Source organism: Rutilus rutilus (assembly GCF_951802725.1).
Source record: "Rutilus rutilus genome assembly, chromosome: 19".
NCBI lineage: Eukaryota > Metazoa > Chordata > Actinopteri > Cypriniformes > Leuciscidae > Rutilus > Rutilus rutilus.
This window is the reverse complement of record NC_140232.1, coordinates 27469442-27488958: the sequence shown is the minus strand read 5'-3', so window position 1 is coordinate 27488958 and position 19517 is coordinate 27469442. Positions and strand designations below refer to the sequence as shown.

Sequence of the window (19517 nt, the reverse complement as noted above, 5' to 3'; positions counted from 1 at the left end):
CAAAACAGCTGAGGAGAAGTTTTATAAAGTAGTCTCAGACAAAAGTCTCATTGTGAAGACCTGATGATGGACTCTCTTGGCCCACGGTTCGATTTGGTTGTTGCACCACTAGAGGTCAATAGAACACCGCAATTTGTTGTCAATAGGCTCAAAGTATCAATGTTGATTGTATATATATATATTTTTTAACATGTCTAGTTGGTAACACACTTGTGAATTGGATACTCATCTTTGTCTCATTGGTGAGATAGTGGGTGCCTGTGCTCTCCTAGACATCTGCTAATCCTGCTTCATTTTAACAGCCTTATCCGGTTCCATCCTCTCATTGCGTCCTTATTAAGGTCTGGATTAGATGACACACTGGAGTAATTCTTCTATGTTGGGGCAGTGATGGAGATATTGGACTTTTTCAGTTCAACTCTTTCTCTTTTGCCTTTCTCTGCAGATCAGTGGTTTTCCATGTTTTTCCCTTCAGACCAGGAATAAGGTGTCATTGTTCTGTATCTGTTAGCTTTTTCTGCTCTTTTTGGCCTTTGTTCGACGTGTGATGATGCGAATTAATAATTGAATTAGTGTTTTGAACTGATTCATTAAAATGGACAGTTTGAAGGAACCGCACGGAAGTTAAATTAAACTTTATATAACCTTGCTCTACAAAAACTTACATTTTGATGTTTTTTTTCTGCATTGAACATTTTTTGGCTGTCAAAGCAAAGTTTATAATATTTATTGTTTATTTCATTTATTTAGATTTTTTTTTCACCCAAAAATGATTGTCTTTGCCTTTATTAGCAGTTCTGTAATGCAACTTTGCATGTGTGTATGACTACGTATGGTTAAAAAACCACAAAATTAAAATAAAATAAAAGAGCCAATAAAAACCCTGTTTGGCCTTTCATTTTTGGTCATATACACATCAAAGTAGTTCTAATGAATCCCAGTTGAATCCCATCCGCAAAGAATGGCCTGCCTGAGCGTTACGATATGTCTTGGAACGCTGAGTGAATAATCCCACAATTCAGTAGTGAAATCAGATGGGACAGAGGGAAGATTAGGGTTAAAGCCAGGATATCTGCATTATCATCAGACGTATCCTAGCATCTGCTTAGTTTATGTGTCATTGCCATTCCCTTTCCCAGCCTTTGTGCGTTTTATGTTGTGAATGTTTTGGTGTTCTTATTTATTTGAGGCGTCACCTTCACTTTCTGAAACAGTGTTCCGTTTCACTAATGCATTCACTGCGTTAGATAACACTTTAGTCACACCCATTTTCTATTGATAATGAACGCTTGAATCAAACATGTTATGATCTGTTTATGACATATCTTCACTAAAAGGGATGTCGACACGCAACAACCACTGTAGTTAAATGGACGACTCCTCCTCATTGGCGCTACTGAGGTCATGATGCGTGTTCAGACAGGTCCTCCACAGCCTGCCAACACTTCCTGTTCGCAAGACCACTTGGCTGACTCAATTCATCCATCTCCATTCGTAATGTGTCTGGCCCACCAGGCTCATTAAATACCGAAGGCTTATGCTGTCTTATCTCTGAGACCGGGCTAATGCGTTCACCCTCATCTGGTGACGTGGTTGTCTTAACCGCCATGGTTGTTAATTTCCTTAGAGAATGTCTCTTAAAGCCTTCATCAAAATGTCTTCAAATACCGTTCTCGCCTTCAAATGAAATGCAGGCCCTGTAGTTGTTTCTTGGGTTAAGCAGGCTCTTTTTAGACCTACACAAAGAGGTGCAATGCTTGTATACTCAACTCTTTCCCTGCCAGCATTTTTGAAAAAAGTTGCCAGCCAGTTTCATGGCCCCCATAATATTTTGATGTATGAATATCTGAGCATACGACTTTCATTTAAATATAGGCTATATTTTTTAAATTGCAGATCGTATTTAGAACGATGATCAAAACATAAATGGAATAGATCACGTCAGCGTTCCTGACATGGTCTGAATGTGATGGGTCAACAGAATGGTTTAGTTATCCAGAAACTGCCTAGTCAATTTAGTGAGTTTTATTACACCATTATGGGGACAAAAAGCATCTTTCCCTATTTAACGACTCGGCTGGAACGACTCGTCAACATTTACATAAATTAGTTTCTTTGCCAATTTTTTTATCAATTAAAAACCATCGGCATATCGGCTATAGCATGAAAAAGGTACCAATGGTTTTGATTAATTAACTGCGTGAAGGCACTGAGTTGTATAATGTCTGTTCTGCATAATCCAACATTTTTCTCAGGGTAAAATAATTAAGTTCTTTCTTAATGTACAGAATATTGCAGGGCTTGACAACACAGACTGCCCGGTGCCAGCGTGAATGACACTTGGGACAATTGATGGAACTGTCATTGTCTCAATCGGGCCAGTGCTGCATCACCATGAAAGTTTCTCCTTTGCATGCGTTGAGCATTGAGAAATAAAGCGCACGAGTGTAGCAGTATATTAAATCCATACTTAAAGTGACAGCAGCCTAATATTCCTGATGTGATGCAGCTCCACTTGTGTCTTAATTTGGGCTTGCTAAATATAAGTATTAATTTATTAAAAAAAAAAAACCTTACTGACCTCAAACAGGAACCGTAATGTATAAATCACAAACCTTTTCATTAAATGATTATATTTCATTTTCATCAGTGCCCTTATTTATTTAATTTTATTCTTTGGAGAGCTTTTAACAGGTAAAGTAAAATTAAATAATGGACTAAGTTATGAGGAAGTGGATGCTGCTGGTGGGAAAATGTCATCAGATATGGAGGATGTGAGCAGTCTGATGATTTCTGTTCTGCCCACTCTGTTGTGGCAACCACAGGTAGCAATGGTGCATCAGGTAGATGTTATTCAGAAGGAGGAGCCACAGGTCTGGATGTGTCCTGCACACAGCCCAAAAATGACTCAAAGCAAAGAGAGAGAAAGAGGGAAAGGATGGACAGAGATTACTGATTGTCTGATTAAAGGGATACTCCACTTTTTTGGGACATAGGCTCATTTTACAACTCCCCCCAGAGTTAAACAGTTTTACCGTTTTCGAATCCATTCAGCCGAACTACGGGTCTGGGGGTCCCACTTTTAGCATAGCTTAGCATAGATAATTGAATCGGACAGGACCATTAGCATCTCTCTCAAAAAAGTGACCAAAGAGTTTCGATATTTTTCCTATTTAAAACTTGACTCTTCTGTAGTTACATCGTGTACTAAGACCGACGGAAAATGAAAAGTTGCGATTTTCTAGGTTGATATGGCTAGGAACTATACTCTCATTCCTGCGTAATAATCAAGAAACTTTGCTGCCGTACCATGAGTCCAGCAGGCGTAATGATATGACGCAGCGCCTGAAATATCGAAACTCTTTGGTCATTTTTTAGAGAGAGATGCTAAAGGCCTCATTATACTTCTGCGTCGGACCTACGCCGGAGCCTATACGCCGTAGGCAACGTGTTGGTTTTAATTTATACTTCTGTGTCGTTGTCCGCATTGACGCGCACCTAGGGAGCATGTGAAACCCCGAGGGAGGGGTTCTGGCAGACCAATCACAGCGCTTGTGTCCGCGTAGAATTGACGCATTGTTACATTTTTGGAGAGGTGCACGTCAGGGTACGCCGTAGGGTACGCGCGCTACACACAGCCTACGACGTAGCTACGGCGGCAGTTGACAAAAGATGATTCGGAATTATATAAATATAAAAAGAACATATAATTTCATTCTGATTGGGCATTTAAGTGTCTTGAGTCCGTGTTGTGTTGCATAAACTCTTAATAAGTACCTTTAAGCTGTAGGGCGTGAATGTTTTTATTTATTTTTCATGCTTGTGCATGCTTCAGCTTTGACATAACAGGAACAAATTACATTTTACATATTTCAGTGGCAATAATATTTCACAATACTGTTTTACTTTGTTTTTGATCAAATAAATGGAGCCTTGGTGAGACTAATGCTTCTTTCAAAAACATTTCACGACCTCAAACATTTGAATGATAAAAATCATAACACAACACATACTCATGTCTTGACTGAATAACATTTGAAAAGCAGTTATGTATCTTGTTGTGGTAATAGAGCATGTGAATTGTTGAAATTCTGTCTGCTGCACAGTATGTCTGTAATCTTTCTTTTTTTAACATTTTATTGAGGATTCCAGCAAACTCTAAAACTCTTTACGGAAGTTTGATAGAACTGTTGTAAATATAGGCATAAACGTTTTGTAATGCCATCCTTTTCTTGTCCCTTTTGAGTTCTGATTTGTCAAATTTGGAGGCATTGAAACACTTTATTAAAGTGACTTTATTTGAGTTCTCTCAGTAGTAATTTATAAAAAAATATGTGAATGATTGAGACGTTAGGCTATATTTAGTGTCGGTTTTTGTGTTTTGTTTTGTATAATATAATACTGTGTGTGTGTGTGTGTGTGTGTGTGTGTGTGTGTGTGTGTGTGTATGTGTATGTAATTGTTGGATTGCATTTAAGATGCCTTTAAAAAGTGTGTGAACATCTCATAATTCGGCACCAGAATTGCATTCTTTACCAGAGATTTCTTCCTTAAACTGGCTAAAATAATCATTCATAGGCTATTAAAAAGCCGAATGGGAATTGTTAAAGGCGTAGTTGATCCAAAAATCTTTAATTCTGTAATTTACTCACCCTCAAGTTGTTCTTAACCTGTATGACTTTCTTTGAACACAAAAGAAGATATTTTGAAGAATGTCGGTAACCAAACAGTTGACGGTAGTTATTGACTTCCATAGTATGGAAAAAAAAAATACTGTGTCAGTCAGTGGCTACTATGATCTGTTTGCTTTCCAACATTCTTCCAAATAGGTTTGGAACCACTTGAGGGTGAGTAAATGATGACAGGTTTTTGGGTGAACTAACCCTTTAAATTCATTACGATTCCCATCCCTATCGTTGACGCATTTGGTTAATTGTAGGCTATGTGGTAAATTAATTTCCCTTTTTGACGCTTGTATTCATCGGATTGTCTGTTGTCTTGTAATACTGCACTAGTCTTTTCAACTGGAGAGCCATTTACTGGAATAGAGGAAGAGACTGAGCGAGAGGGGGGACAACTGTGCATTCTTTGTTGCAGAGAGCTCTTGTCCTCATTATTGTGAATGAACAGGATCTGTCCTTCATAGTGTTCAGTTTATATGGGCCCATTGTTTGAGGAATCATTGTTCGGCAGTTCCTCTGTGCATGTACACAGCATGATTATCCTGGGAGTGTTTATGGCAAGATAGTTTTGTTTTGTGCTGGATCTAAAAATAGGCCTTGTCTTGCACCATGTGGCTTTTGCTGTGATGTGCTGAGCGCTTTCAGATAAACAGGTGAGCTTGTGCTGTCATTCCCTTGTGCAACACTTCTTGCCTCGCATCTTTCAAGCACAAAAGATGACGTGTCATTTGTTCAATTTTGAAATACTTTCTCCTGTAAAGGCATAGTTCACTGAGAAAATTGAAGTATGACACTATTTACTCACCCTCATATTGTTCAAAACTTGTATGCTGTTATGGTTTTTATATGCTAGTCAATTTTAAAGAGTCGTAGCACAGCTCTTTTTGTGCAACCTGATTAGATGATGTCAAGCTCCAAAAAGAAAACGGAAAAGTAGTTCACACAACTTCTGTGCTATTTTCCAATTTTGTAAAAGGTTTGTAATAGTTTTTTTTTTGAAGAACTGACTAAATTTATGCCATTGGTCACTGATAATCTTGCCCAAAAGGTGTTGTTTAGCCTGCGTTCTCATCCAAAACAACATGAGGGTAAGTAAATAATGACAGAACGTTTATTTTATGTTAACTTCTTTTAGAGCTGTGGTTCTCAACCTTTTGACTCCAAGATAATATTCAAAGGCCCTCTTATCTGTCTTATCTTAAAGGGTTAGTTCACCCAAAAATGAAAGTTCTGTCAGTAATTACTCACCCTCATGTTGTTCCAACCCCGTAAGACCTTCGTTCATCTTCGGAACACAAATTAAGATATTTTTGATTAAATCTGAGAGCTGGATCTCTCCTCCATAGGCTTCTAAGGGACTGAAACTTGCTGGCCCAGAAAAGTTATTAAAGAGATCATTAATATAGTCCAAGTGACTACAGTGGCTCAATCTTAAGTTTATCAAGCGCAGAGAATACTTTTGTGCGCAAAAAAACAAACAAAAATAACAACTTTATTCCACTATTCATTTCCTTCTCTCTGGGCCTCGAGTGAGTTCACGTAGTGTTTTAGCGCAGCGCGTCTGTGTTGCACGTCACCACGTAGGCTCACTATTGGCCGACGCTGGTCATGTGTGTGATGCGTGTGACGTACAACACAGAAGCGCTGCGCTAAAACACTACGTGAACTCACTCGAGGCTCAGAGAGAAGGAAATGAATAGTAGAATAAAGTCGTTATTTTGGGGGGGTTTTTGCGCACAAAAAGTATTCTCGGCGCTTGATAAACTTCAGATTGAGCCACTGTAGTCACATGGACTATATAAACGATCTCTTTAATAACTTGTCTGGGCCAGCAAGTTTCAGTCTCTTAGAAGCCTATGGAGGAGAGATCCAGCTCTCAGATTTAATCAAAAATATCTTAATTTGTGTTCCGAAGATGAACGAAGGTCTTACGGGGTTGGAACAACATGAGGGTGAGTAATTACTGACAGAATTTTCATATTTGGGTGAACTAACCCTTTAAGCTGCATCTTTGGTAACCCTGTTGTAATAAAAAATTAAAAAATAATTTTTTATTAAGATTTAGTTGTATTAACATAATTTAAATAATTTAAGATTTATTGCCCCCTGGTGGGCCCCCAGATTGAGAACCACTGCTTCAGAGTAAGCCATTCGTAGATTGATTCCCACAAAAACTCTAAACACTGTGGCACTATCAAAACGTTTCTCTGTTTGTTTGAGCACCAGTGCAGAACAGCAACATTAGCATGAGTTTGGAGCAGGACTGTTTGGTGACCAATGGCAGAAGGGATAGAAGTTTGGTGAATCCTGTTCAGAAAATGTCATTACTATATTTTGCAGTATTTATTCTTTTTGGTGACCCATAAATTGGTTAATTTGTTTGGAAGGAATAATGCTATTCTGTTTGGGAAAAGGTCCATTTTCTGTCCATCCGCACACAGGCCATGCAATTAGCACCGCGACGGGAGACCTGGCAGCAGTGTGTCGACCTGTCGACTTACATATGCTCTACTCTGCTGCCGGAAAACCCTGCAGTATCGGGATTCGGGAATGTGTTTGTCCGTTCCTCCTGCGAACTGCTCTTGCGTTTGAGAATGTTGCTCACAATTTCCTGCATGACAGATGTACTTGTCACATTCCAGTGTAATGTTAGGGGGCTGTTCTGTGCTTTGGGAAATCGGGCAGGTGAGGTGTCTGATTTATCGGATGTTGGGGAGGACTTGAGACAATTGACCGATTGATAAACCCCGCCCCCTCTCGGTTACTGTCACTTTCTTTGACAGGCTTTCAGAACATCCCATGACTGGTGGGATTTTTAAGTAAAATATGCTCATGAAGTGGTATAAATATTCTTAAATGGGCTGAAGTGATGTATTTTTCCTGTGTGTTTGTCTTGAAGTGTCATGCAAATACATGTAATGTTTAAGTGTAATTACACATTCACAACAATGTGTTTTTTTATTATTTAACTAGGGTAGAGATGCATAATATTGGTTATATGCCAGTATTTTTTTTTAATATATTTTTTTGGTTATAGTTGAGATTGGATATTTAATTGTTCATGGTATTTGTTTATTTTATTTTAACATTTAAAGTTGTCTTTAGAAAAACTAATTTAATAACACTCTTATATGTAATTTAGCATCTTTTCATACTGTACATCATAATGTTGTGACATTTAAATACATCTAAATGTACTTGCAGCATTTAAAAATTACATTAGATTTAATGTTAAAATAGCATAGAATTTTAATATAGTCCATTATTGTTTTTATTAATTTAGTTTTTGAATGAACTTTCATTTTAAGCATTTTCCTTTTGCTTTCCATAGAAAAATAGCAGCAAACAGGTTTGGAACAATCCGCTTGCAGCATTTAAAATTTAGAGTTTTATTTCTGATTTCTCAAACAAAATAGTATAGTTTGAAATATCAGCCAGAATTTTAATATGGGTGCATCTCTACTTTAAACATGCTGCCTTTGCTTTCTACTTGGTTTCCATGGTACCTGGGCTTTTGTTAGCCTGAACTTATTAATGAAGCACCAAAGTGCACTTTGAAGTTATATTGATTGTAAAGGAATAGATGTTGAGATCAGGATGTTCTGTCCATAAGCTGTGTTAGTTGAGAGCTCCAGTCCGAGTACAGAGGTGCTGGTGCAGCTGCTATAAGCCTGGCTAAAGCCCAGCACAACAGCTGCGCTAGACTCCCATCAGGACAAGGCCATACAGGTCAGTCCGTTCAGTATGCCCATTCACACGGCACACACAGCACTCCCCCAGCTGTCTCACAGCAAAGCTTCTGCACACAAAGACACACACAGAAACCGCACGTGTGCTGAGGAGCACACGCAGGACAAACACATGCAGCCACGCGACGTGCCCTACGCGGGTCAATTGCTAGATCAATCAGAAGTGTTGCATGAGGGTGAGCAAAGTTTGTGAATGTACAGGGCTTGTCATTTCTATCTATTGGTCGGTCGGTCTGTCTTTTATCGATACACATTGGATCAGGTGTGTAATTGATGCTTTGTTCCAGGTATTTTATTTATTCCTGTGCTGCCACAGAGAAATAGTTTTTTATTTTTTTTTATTCAGCAAACCTTTTGCTTGAAATTTAGCTTTAGCGACCCAAACTCAAAGCATATGCAGAGATGGTGTTTGTTAACCGAGCGGCTGAGATGCGCTCCATGCATGTAAATAACAACACTTCGCTATGAAATGCTTTCCAAATGCACGTTATTGGAAACCCAAACAAACAGCACATGCTGAGACTGAGTTCGAGTGGAGCAGCATTTACTGTGAGCGGAGCTGCTCTGAGACGCTGGAAGAAACACGTAACCTATAGAATAAAGTGCCGGCCTTAACTCTGAAATACACCGCGTATTTATTAATTTAATTGAATCGCAGCGTTTGTGATTTCACAATAGCACTATGCTATATTTAGATTTTTAAATGGTCTTAATGCATAATGCAGCCTTAGCTGTCTAATAATGCTGTCTAATAATGCGGTTCATAAATTCTCGTCCATGGAATGCGCCACTTTCGGTATTACGTTCAATACCTGTAACCTTCAACCATTATTCTTTGATTGACACGACTTCAGTGTGTGGCTCTATGACTGTTGGTGTTCTTGTCTCATGAAATGTTTTCTTTTTGACATGACTTGATGGTCTTGTCCATTAGACTTGGCGGTAGCTGGCCTCTGTAGTCTAAACATTAAGACTTGAATCTTTTTTATTTATTTTATTATGTTTACATACACTTTTTTTATTTTTCCAAGCAGATGTCATATTTTGTGTTTCTGAACTCCACCTACCAGATTTTTTTTTTTTTTTTAACACCTGATTCAACCTTGTCCTGAGGACTAGAGTTGAGAAACACTGGTCTAGTCTATTGACGTCTTTAATGTTGAGATGTTTTTTGGTGTATCTGAATAATTCAGCAATGAGCATCCTGTCTTAATACATTTTACATGTTGCTCTGAAACTCAGGGGTATGTTTAATTCTGCACCTCCATGCTTTTCCAGCCTCTCCCATGAGGGATGTTGGGTAGGCAGCACACATGGTGTAGAAATGGAACCATCTGCTCATTCCTCTACCCCCTTCTGAAACCAACACCCCCCCACACACACACACACACGCACGCACACACGCCTCCCCTCGCAAGACATCCAATAAAACTACCCTCAGAACTTCAATCTTCCCATATCTCACACAAGCACATGTGGGCATTTCTTACTCAAGGCAGTTGGCATGGAGGCCCACAATCAAGTCGGACTGGCATTCCGGCTGCGGGGTTGGAAACTCTGAGTTCGGAGCCGCACCAGCAACTCTGAAATGATTCAACCAAGAGGAGCGTGTCAGATTTTCAACTCGCTGTCTTGTGTGAATTAAACCCAGAACCTGAGGATTGGGGGCTAAAGTGTTTTGCCATCAGCCCTTGTACTGGAATTGGGATCATGTACTGGGAACTGTGGATCAGTCAGCTGACCAGGACTGGGAAGCACTGCATGCTGGTTAGGAATAAAGGTAGGGCTACAAGTATGTGTGTGCATATGTGCCTGTGTGTGGCGAAGTCGGGTTTGCCATACAGGCCTCGACTGTCTCAGCTGCGTGTTCTTGCTTGTTTATTGCGTTGTGTAAGACCTGGCAGAAGACCACCCTTTGTGTTGGCGTGGCTTGTGTCTTTTATGCATAATGATTGTTTTGAGTAAAATGTATTATCTTGTTGAACTATTGATTTCATTTTGCCTTAATATACATTTTTAGGGTTATTGGTTCACTTGTGTCTAATCCAGTATGTGCTTGTTTCTTTAGGTATTGTTTATGCTTTATATTGACAGTATGAGTTTGTGGGTCTTTATTATTTAGTGATGTCCAAAACCACATAAAATCGACCTATTGACGTGTTGCTCAAACAACTAGTTTACTAACTGGTAGCTCTGTGCTGTTAGCCTGGTTTTAGGTTGTACTGTATATGCTAAGAATCACAGCATTATATTTGAAATATATTATTCTTAGATTGTTCAAAAGTTAAAGGGCTGGTATAATGCCCCTTTTCACAAGATGTAAAATAAGTCCCTGATGTCCCCAGAGTGTGTATGTGAAGTTTTAGCTCAAAATACCCCACAGATTATTTTTTACAGCATTTTAAAATTGTCCCTTTTTGAGGGTGAGCAAAAACATGCCATTTTGTTTGTCTCTTTAAATGCAAATGAGCTGCTGCTCCCGGCACAGAGGGCGGAGCTTCAAGAGCTGGTGTGTGTGTTAGCAGCTCCGATTACCTCATGCAGACAAGCTCTAAAATGTCAGAAACTGTTCTGCCTTTTATGTTTAAACTGGAGTCAGTCAATGATGGAGAGACTCAAGAAGAAGTGACAACTTGTAGAATGCAACAGGACGTTTCTGAATGGTTAGTTGATTAATTTATGTTGCTGATGTGGAGTTAACTAGCTTCAAGTCATTGATTAGCATATTCTGTCATGATAATCTATAAAATCGCTTGTGTGGGAACTGTTGTATGAGTGACATGATATTGCATTTGTGTTACGTACTGTATTGCATGTGAAAAGACGGATGCGACAGCTTGAGCAGACTCACAAATGTGCTCGACTACAGCAACTCTTCCTCTTCTCAACATGGACTGCGTGTTCCCGGGGGCGGGGTTTATGTAAATTTAGGGTTAGTGATGTCACTAACCCGGGAGGAATGTCGTGTAGTCCCTTCCAGCCGTTTGTTGAAGTCCTTAAAAACGATTTCTTTAAAAGCAAATATCTTCCTTTGCTTTGAACTTTGAGCATTGTAACTTTAAAGATATTGTTTATGCTCAAACAGCAACATTAGACCCTAATTAAAGCTACACTGTGTGATATTTTCCCCCATCTAGCGGTGAAATTGTATATGACTACCCAGTGAATATTAGTTTCTGTTCCTTTCAATTCCGAGGGCGTTTTAACTCCTACGGTGGCCGTATTATTCCAAGATTAACATGGCTTCCAGTTCGACTTCGTCCATGAGTGTTCCTTCAAGTGATGAGGTTACTCTAGAAAACAATTACAAAGTGCATTTAGTTATTTAATCAGTTAACATGTAGGTTATGACCTCTATGTAAAATTAATAATAGTTTTATGTTTTCGTTATTTTGGTACCATTTCATTGCTAATATCAGCTATCAATATTGACTTTGGTCTTGCTGATTTGCCTGTCGCGTTGACGTTTTAATTCTCTCTTTCGCTTCCTTGGCTATGGAATGCCAAAGCTGCCAATATTAAAAATAAATAAATACATAAATAAATATACAAATAAATGTAAAAAAGAATAAATAAATAAATAAATATATAAATAAATATACATAGAAAAGCAAAAAAACGAAAATAAATAATTATTTATACATTTATTTCCTTATTTATGTATATATTTATTTTTTTCCATATTTATTTATTTATTCTTTTATTTATTTATACATTTATTCATTTATACATTTATTTATTTATACATTTATTTATTTTTACATTTATTTATTTATACATTTATGTATTTCTACATTTATTTATTTCTTCATTTATTTCTTCCTACATTTCTTCCTGCGTAGGGTAATGAGGAGGGCGTGGTTTACCTCAGACATAGCAATCGAGCTCAGAGTAAGCGAAGGCGAAGGGTTGAGGCTTTGTATTCATGGTTACAAATGAAATGTTTAACCTTTTGAGCGCTATATGGGATTTTTATTTCAGTGCTGAGAGTACGGTCCCACATATGGGATTTAGAATGTTCAGTGACGACATAACTGCCAGATTCAAACTGTGCTTTCGCCATAGACAGTAAAGGCTTTCGCGCGTTGGCTGGCGCTGAGCCAGAGACGGACGCGTTCAGCGCTGTCATATATCACAACTATGCTGTGTTTTCAACCTCATAATGTTTATTTTAGGTTTCAGACATTTAAATACACTTAAGCACTAGTAAAACAATACATTTGGAGTTTGTAAAATACACACACTGAATGTATGTGGAAGCAGCAATAACAATCTATTCAAATATAATTTGCCGACGTGTGTTATTCATATCAGACAAACACAGTGGAAGTAACTATAAAGTTTACTCTTCTCACAGTTCACCGACCACTTTCTTGCATTTATTTTTCGGGAGAAACTGATGACTCACAGCCACAGGATTCTCTGAACTGCGGCGCAAAGATCTCACGTTATAGTAACGTTAACTGTTAGATCAAGATCAAGATTAGTTATAAAGGTTTTTAAATGATACATACACATTTTTGAGAATCGGAATATCAGATAGTTGATGACATGGTAAGCAAGTTTGTGAATATTTTGAATAAAAAAGGGAAAAGGAAATAAAAGCGATACATCAGAGTTATTGTGGCTGCGGTGTGTCACGTGACAAATATGACGCGTCGCCATGGAAACATTAAGGGGGAACGTTCTAAAATAACAGTCGCCTTGAAAAAACTCACTATGGGAGTCAGTTAGAATATTAAAATTAAGCGTGAAAGGGTTACTATATGCATAATAAATGACGCTGGCTTATCTTTTTTACTAAGCAAGTTATCAGTGTGTATTGTTCATTGATGGTATAAAGTTAAGCCCCCTTAACAATTTCACATGCCCCCTCAGTCATTTCATCCTGCAGCCGGACCTGCCCAGGACATTTTACAAATCCAGACAAACGATGTTCTACGGCCATGTCCGGAATAAAGAGTAGCCTATCCATGTCACACAGTAAGATTTAGGATTTATATACCTCGCAGTCACAGACCGCATCAACATCAGTGAGCTATACTTATTGTATTTCGCCACAGGGTGTCACTGTGGCCTCAACCCTTCGCCTTCGCTTACTCTGAGCTCGATTGCTATGTCTGAGGTAAACCACGCCCTCCTCATTACCCTACGCAAGAAGAAATGTAGGAAGAAATAAATGAAGAAATAAATAAATGTAGAAATACATAAATGTATAAATAAATAAATGTAAAAATAAATAAATGTATAAATAAATAAATGTATAAATGAATAAATGTATAAATAAATAAAAGAATAAATAAATAAATATGGAAAAAAATAAATATATACATAAATAAGGAAATAAATGTATAAATAATTATTTATTTTCGTTTTTTTGCTTTTCTATGTATATTTATTTATATATTTATTTATTTATTTATTCTTTTTTACATTTATTTGTATATTTATTTATGTATTTATTTATTTTTAATATTGGCAGCTTTGGCATTCCATACTTGGCGACTGTGCTACATGTCCTCGAAAATAGGCATGATCTTCCATCTTCAGCAATCTTTCAAATCTGCCAGCAGTCGCGAGTAATCTCCCCCTCGCATTCGTCACGGTGTCACTGAGTGTAAAACGCGAAAGGCGAAGCTTGAATTTCCAGGTATGTCCCTCTTTGGCGAATGTATTTTCAAGATGGAGGCGCAACATGGCTGCCGCCATTCGAGTAAATGGCAGATTTTACGCTTACGAGAATACTTTATTAGTTGGTGGAAGTAATTACACATGAATGAGCACATATACTTTTGATAGAACAAAGTGTTTTTTGCTAAGAATCAACTTAAAAAGTTACACAGTGTAGCTTTAAAGTTAGAAAAGTTAAATCATAATTAACCACCCTTTTAAGGATTATTTTGTACTTACCAAGGCTGCATTTATTTGATTTAATATAGTAGTATAATTAGTTATACTGTAAAACAGTAATATTGTGAAACATTACTAAAATTTAAAATAAATGCTTTTCTCTTTTAAAATATTTTATAGATTTATTTCTGTGATGAATTCGGCCCATGATCCTTCAGAAATCAGTCTAATATGCTGATTTGGTTCCTCCCAGTCCTGGTGCTGTTTAATATTTGTGTGGAAACCATGATAGATTTTTTTTTCCCCAGAATTCTTTGATGAATGGAAAGTTAAAAGGGAAAGAAATATATTTGAAATTGAAATAAAACTTTTGAATGGTAGTTTAACATTATAGATTTTTTTTTTTTTGTGTGTGTTTTATCATTTTTGCCATTTATCGGTTAACGGTCGTAACATTAAAATAATTATTACTTTATTGATATCAGCCAGAATTAAAAAATTAGTCCATCTAGTTGGTTGTTGAAGGACTAGTTGACCATTGTGAAACCATCCATTGTATTTATCATGATGGACTTGCTGTTGCTGTTGATTTTGTGATGCAAGTTGAGGATTAATAGTTTGGCTGTTGCTCTTGCCAGGCATTCAGCATATGAAGTTGGTATGTTAAATGTAAGTACTTTGGGAATATGGCAGTCATATTATATATGAGATTCCGTGGTATTGCTTTTTGATACCACCCCTGCCCTGTACCATGGTAACACCGCATTAGTTTTGAAAAGGTAAACCTAATCAAGCCAAATCTTGCAGGCATAATTCATTCTCTAATGATTAGTAAAGCGAGCTTCAGAAGTATTTTCTCCTCTATCCTTTCCAAGTTTTGTCTTGCCACTCTTTTCCCTAAGGAAAGGGGCAGCTGCCCAGACATGCTGTGTGTGTGTGTGTGTGTTTGTGGCTGGTTGACAGCTGTAAAGGAAGACCAGCATATGCAAACATGCTGAAGGCGTGGAGACTCTCCCAGAACATTTTTCCAACCTCAAAGCAGTTATATGCTCCTCCCCAGCCTAAAATCTTGCTTAAGAGTCAAACCCTTTCAGATAAAATCAGAACCCTCAACAAATCAGGTCTGTGTTGTATTCCATGTGAGATTATATATTAATCTAGTGCTGCTAGATTATGCCATTGAAGACCCTGCTGTCCAGCAGCAGTTTTGAGGAAGAGAGGGCCAGGCTGACCAACCAGTCCAGCCTACAGGATGTGGACCACTATTGCTTCGCAGGTAGCCCTTTTTTTTTTAACTGGCGGGTCTCATTGCCAGTGCTGAGTGTCAGTGAGTTTTATGAAGGATTTCAGGTCGAGGGATGTGTATTATTATTATTTTTATTCATTCATTTTTTTGGTATGGTCAATGTGGAAGCTTTTACTCGGTCAAATTATTTTCTCTTGGGGTTTTTCCCGTGTTCATCTGCTTTTCACAATTGGAAGTGTTTGGAGTGTTTCTAATAGATCAATACTTAATGTTAAAATGGCAAAATGGATGTGGCAGTGTAGTTTATTTAAATATAGCCATATATAATTAATGCAAGTTTTTATGTAAAATGTTACCAAATATATTTTACTGAATTCAGGTTGATTTGAAAAAGCGATCAGTGTTTTTAAGTCAGGTTCGACGCAAGGAGCAGTGATGCCACTTTGAATCACATTCCTCGTTTTCATTCTGCGTCATATGGTTGCTGTTTCTTCACTTCTCTGCTCACTCTCCACCTTGACGTTCACTTGTTGGTCACCTCTCTTATATTGCTTCATTTTGCCCTTCCCAGAGGCTTTGTCTCATTTGAGATGTCACTTATGTTTCCTGTTACTCATCTAGCGTCGTCTTTATGTCTCTTTCTTCCTGACAGAGGCCCTGCACAGGCCGTTTGGACTGGACTCGACGGCACTGACTGAAGCGGTGCGCTGGAGCTCGAAGGAGAATCTGTTGGGTGCTGCAGAGAGTGACCCTAACCTCTTCGTTGCTCTTTACGACTTTGTTGCCAGTGGTGACAACACGCTGAGCATCACGAAAGGTACGATCGTCAAAAGGGGACGAGTGTGGTTGTGCTTGGTTTCATTGTTCACTTTGTACACAAATGAAAAACCACATTGCATTGGTAGTGTAAACTCAAATGTGACCCTGGACCAAATTTAAATACCTGGAATAAACAAGGCCGGAGAGTGTTTTCACAACCATTATTGATAACTTCCTCCCTCTTTATAACAAGGACACCATGCTATTATCCTTCCTCTTCCTTCCATCGTTCTCCTTCCTCTTTACTTCAGATCTTTGTTGTTCCTCTTCCCAGCAGCACTTTATAGGATCAAAGCTAAAAATGAAAACGGAGGCTTAAGTTTGTGTTTTATTCAGCTGAGGAGCATGAACACATGGGCACCAACCTGAGCCATATGCGCTAACGCCCACAACTCTTTCCAGCGTGTTGTAATAGACTTTGGAACATGAGTCTCAGATGCTTCATGCTGAATGGCCACTGCTAACGCTAATGTCCGTTTTAAAGTGTAATCCCGTCAGCTGGGTGAAAAGCAGGTGGGTAAACACAGACTAGCCAAGAGAAGATAGTTCAGAGAGAGGGAGTTAGCGGCTTGCTCTTTCTCTCTGAAGTAGCCGCTAATGGCTAGTAATGTAATGTCGTCTGGTTGGCACCACTGCGCCAGTCTCTTCTTGTCTTGTCGTGAGGGCCTTGTTGCCGCGCCAGTGTCAGTTTAGGATTAGCTTAAAACCACTTGCTGTCTGAAAGCTAGTGGGCCTGAACTCTGTTTCCTTGACATAATGAGAGCGCCCTCTACTGGACCAATGCTTGATGGGATCACAAAAAGGTGAAGGAACGGCAGGACAGCATAGATAAAATAAACAGTGTGTATTTGATCTAATATTAATGATAAAAGGATGCATTAAATTGATCAAAAGTGACACTTTATGACATTTATAGTGCTGCAAAATATTTCACGGTTTCCACAAAAGTATTAAGCAAATCAGCATATTAGAATGATTTCTGAAGGATCATGTGACACTGAAGACTGGAGTAATGATGCTGAATATTCAGCTTTGTCATCACAGAAATAAATTAGATTTTAAAATATGTTAAAATAGAAAATAGTCATTTTAAATTGTAATAATATTCCACTATATTACTGTATTTTTTATCGTATAAATGCAGCCTTGATGAGCATAAGCGGCTTCTTTCAAAAACATAAAACAAAATCAAAACCGGCCCCAAACTTTTGAACAGTAGTGTATATGAATATAAAAATATTTTAAAAATAATTTTATTATACAAAATTATGTATAATCTTTTATATTATTTAATTTACTTTTTTTTTAATCTAAATTCGGCAGCAGAAATGCACAAACATGCTAAAAAGGGCATCCTTTTAACACAGTGATTCAACACTCTGGAGAGGATTTTTTTCTTCTTCAAACAACTAAACGAAGCACAGCTTAATGGAACAGAACACAGGACTCTTGAGATGTTTTCAAAAGTGCTTTTCAAGACATATCTTGTAAAAAAATACTATTTTTAACTTGTGTAGCATCTTAAAAATGTGACATGGCGTGTGATGCAACCAAACATGTCCGCCTAAGGCACATGTATTTGGGGTTATTAAAGAACAGTGCAGTACATCAAATACTAGATTGATTTATCTTATGTCATAATTGTCACTTCGCTGCCGCCAATCCCAGGTGCCCTCAGGATTTGTTCAGATCTCAGAATATTTGAAATACTTCCGAATTAAGACACTGTTCTTCTTCTTGGTCTGAGCTTATGGGGCAAAACAGATGTGGATGTTTTTATAGCTGAACGATGGACCTGTTATGGCTTGCATTGACTAATCTCTCTTTACATTCCATTCCACTCAGGTGTATTGACATGAACAACAAGGCTTTACATTGCTGAAACATTAGTAAAACATTGTGGTATATTTCTCATACATCAGTGTTGTATCTGTCTCACTCTTGCTCATTTTTTTATATTTCAGGAGAAAAGCTGCGAGTGTTGGGGTACAATCAGAATGGAGAGTGGAGTGAAGTCCGTTCGAAGAACGGCCAGGGTTGGGTGCCCAGTAACTACATCACCCCCGTGAACAGTCTGGAGAAGCACAGCTGGTATCATGGACCCGTGTCCCGCAGCGCCGCTGAGTACCTGCTCAGCAGTCTGATCAACGGCAGCTTCCTGGTGAGGGAGAGCGAGAGCAGTCCCGGCCAGCTCTCCATCTCGCTTCGCTACGAGGGACGGGTCTATCACTACCGGATCAACACCGCCTCTGACGGAAAGGTAGGGCTGCTTTCACTTTACTTTGAAAGCAAAGCTCCTTTTGCTTTAAATAATGGACTAATTAAATTCACTCTTCTCTTCTGTCTCAGGTCTACGTAACAGCTGAGAGTCGTTTTAGCACGTTAGCTGAGCTGGTTCATCATCATTCCACAGTGGCGGATGGTCTGGTAACCACACTACACTATCCCGCTCCAAAATGCAACAAGCCAACCGTCTACGGCGTCTCTCCCATCCACGACAAGTGGGAGATGGAGCGCACCGACATCACCATGAAGCACAAATTGGGCGGTGGCCAGTATGGAGAGGTGTACGTCGGAGTTTGGAAAAAGTACAACCTCACTGTAGCTGTAAAAACACTAAAGGTGTGTGTTTTATGTTATATCATTGTTCTTCATTGCAGGTAACAGTAACTATTTTACAATATGGTCCCATTAGTTAACATGGGTAAATGCATCAACTTATGTTAACTAAAAATGAGCATAACATTATTACTTTAGTCATATTTTTTAACGTTAGTTAATAAAAAATATAGCTGTTAATTGTTAGTAAAGGTTAAAATAAAATTAACATTAACCAAGACTTATAAATGAGTTAGAAGTATTTTTTTATTGTTAGTTCATGTTAACTAATGTTAAGAAATTAAACCTTGTTTTAAAACGATACACAGAAACCGTTTATGTGGTGTTGTGTGCCACCAAGAGGATGTTGATTATATTGCACTCGTGGATTTCTGTTTTAGGAGTTTTTGTATTAGATTTTTGTATCGCTTGTTATTCTATACATATTTATGCTGTTATATCACTTTATCCTAAAGGAGGACACCATGGAAGTTGAGGAGTTTCTGAAGGAGGCTGCAGTCATGAAGGAGGTGAAACATCCCAATCTAGTACAGTTACTGGGTGAGTATACTA

The 19517-nt window shown here is 38.2% G+C and overlaps 1 protein-coding gene across 3 annotated transcripts in view; it reads left to right on the top strand.

Annotated features, from left to right (window-relative positions):
* The window catches only part of abl2 (c-abl oncogene 2, non-receptor tyrosine kinase), a 34104-nt gene that overhangs the window by 5797 nt on the left and 8790 nt on the right, over positions 1-19517 (top strand). Inside the window, exons 1-5 of one of the 3 annotated variants that reach the window (XM_084388513.1) lie at positions 10177-10211; positions 16180-16344; positions 18311-18606; positions 18696-18968; positions 19421-19505. In XM_084388513.1, coding sequence (XP_084244639.1) covers positions 10193-10211; positions 16180-16344; positions 18311-18606; positions 18696-18968; positions 19421-19505 — 838 coding nt within the window. In that variant the 5' untranslated portion in view covers positions 10177-10192. Of the gene's footprint in view, positions 1-10176; positions 10212-15265; positions 15558-16179; positions 16345-18310; positions 18607-18695; positions 18969-19420; positions 19506-19517 lie in introns of those variants that run through there. The other 2 variants (XM_084388512.1, XM_084388511.1) reach the window with 2 other exon arrangements.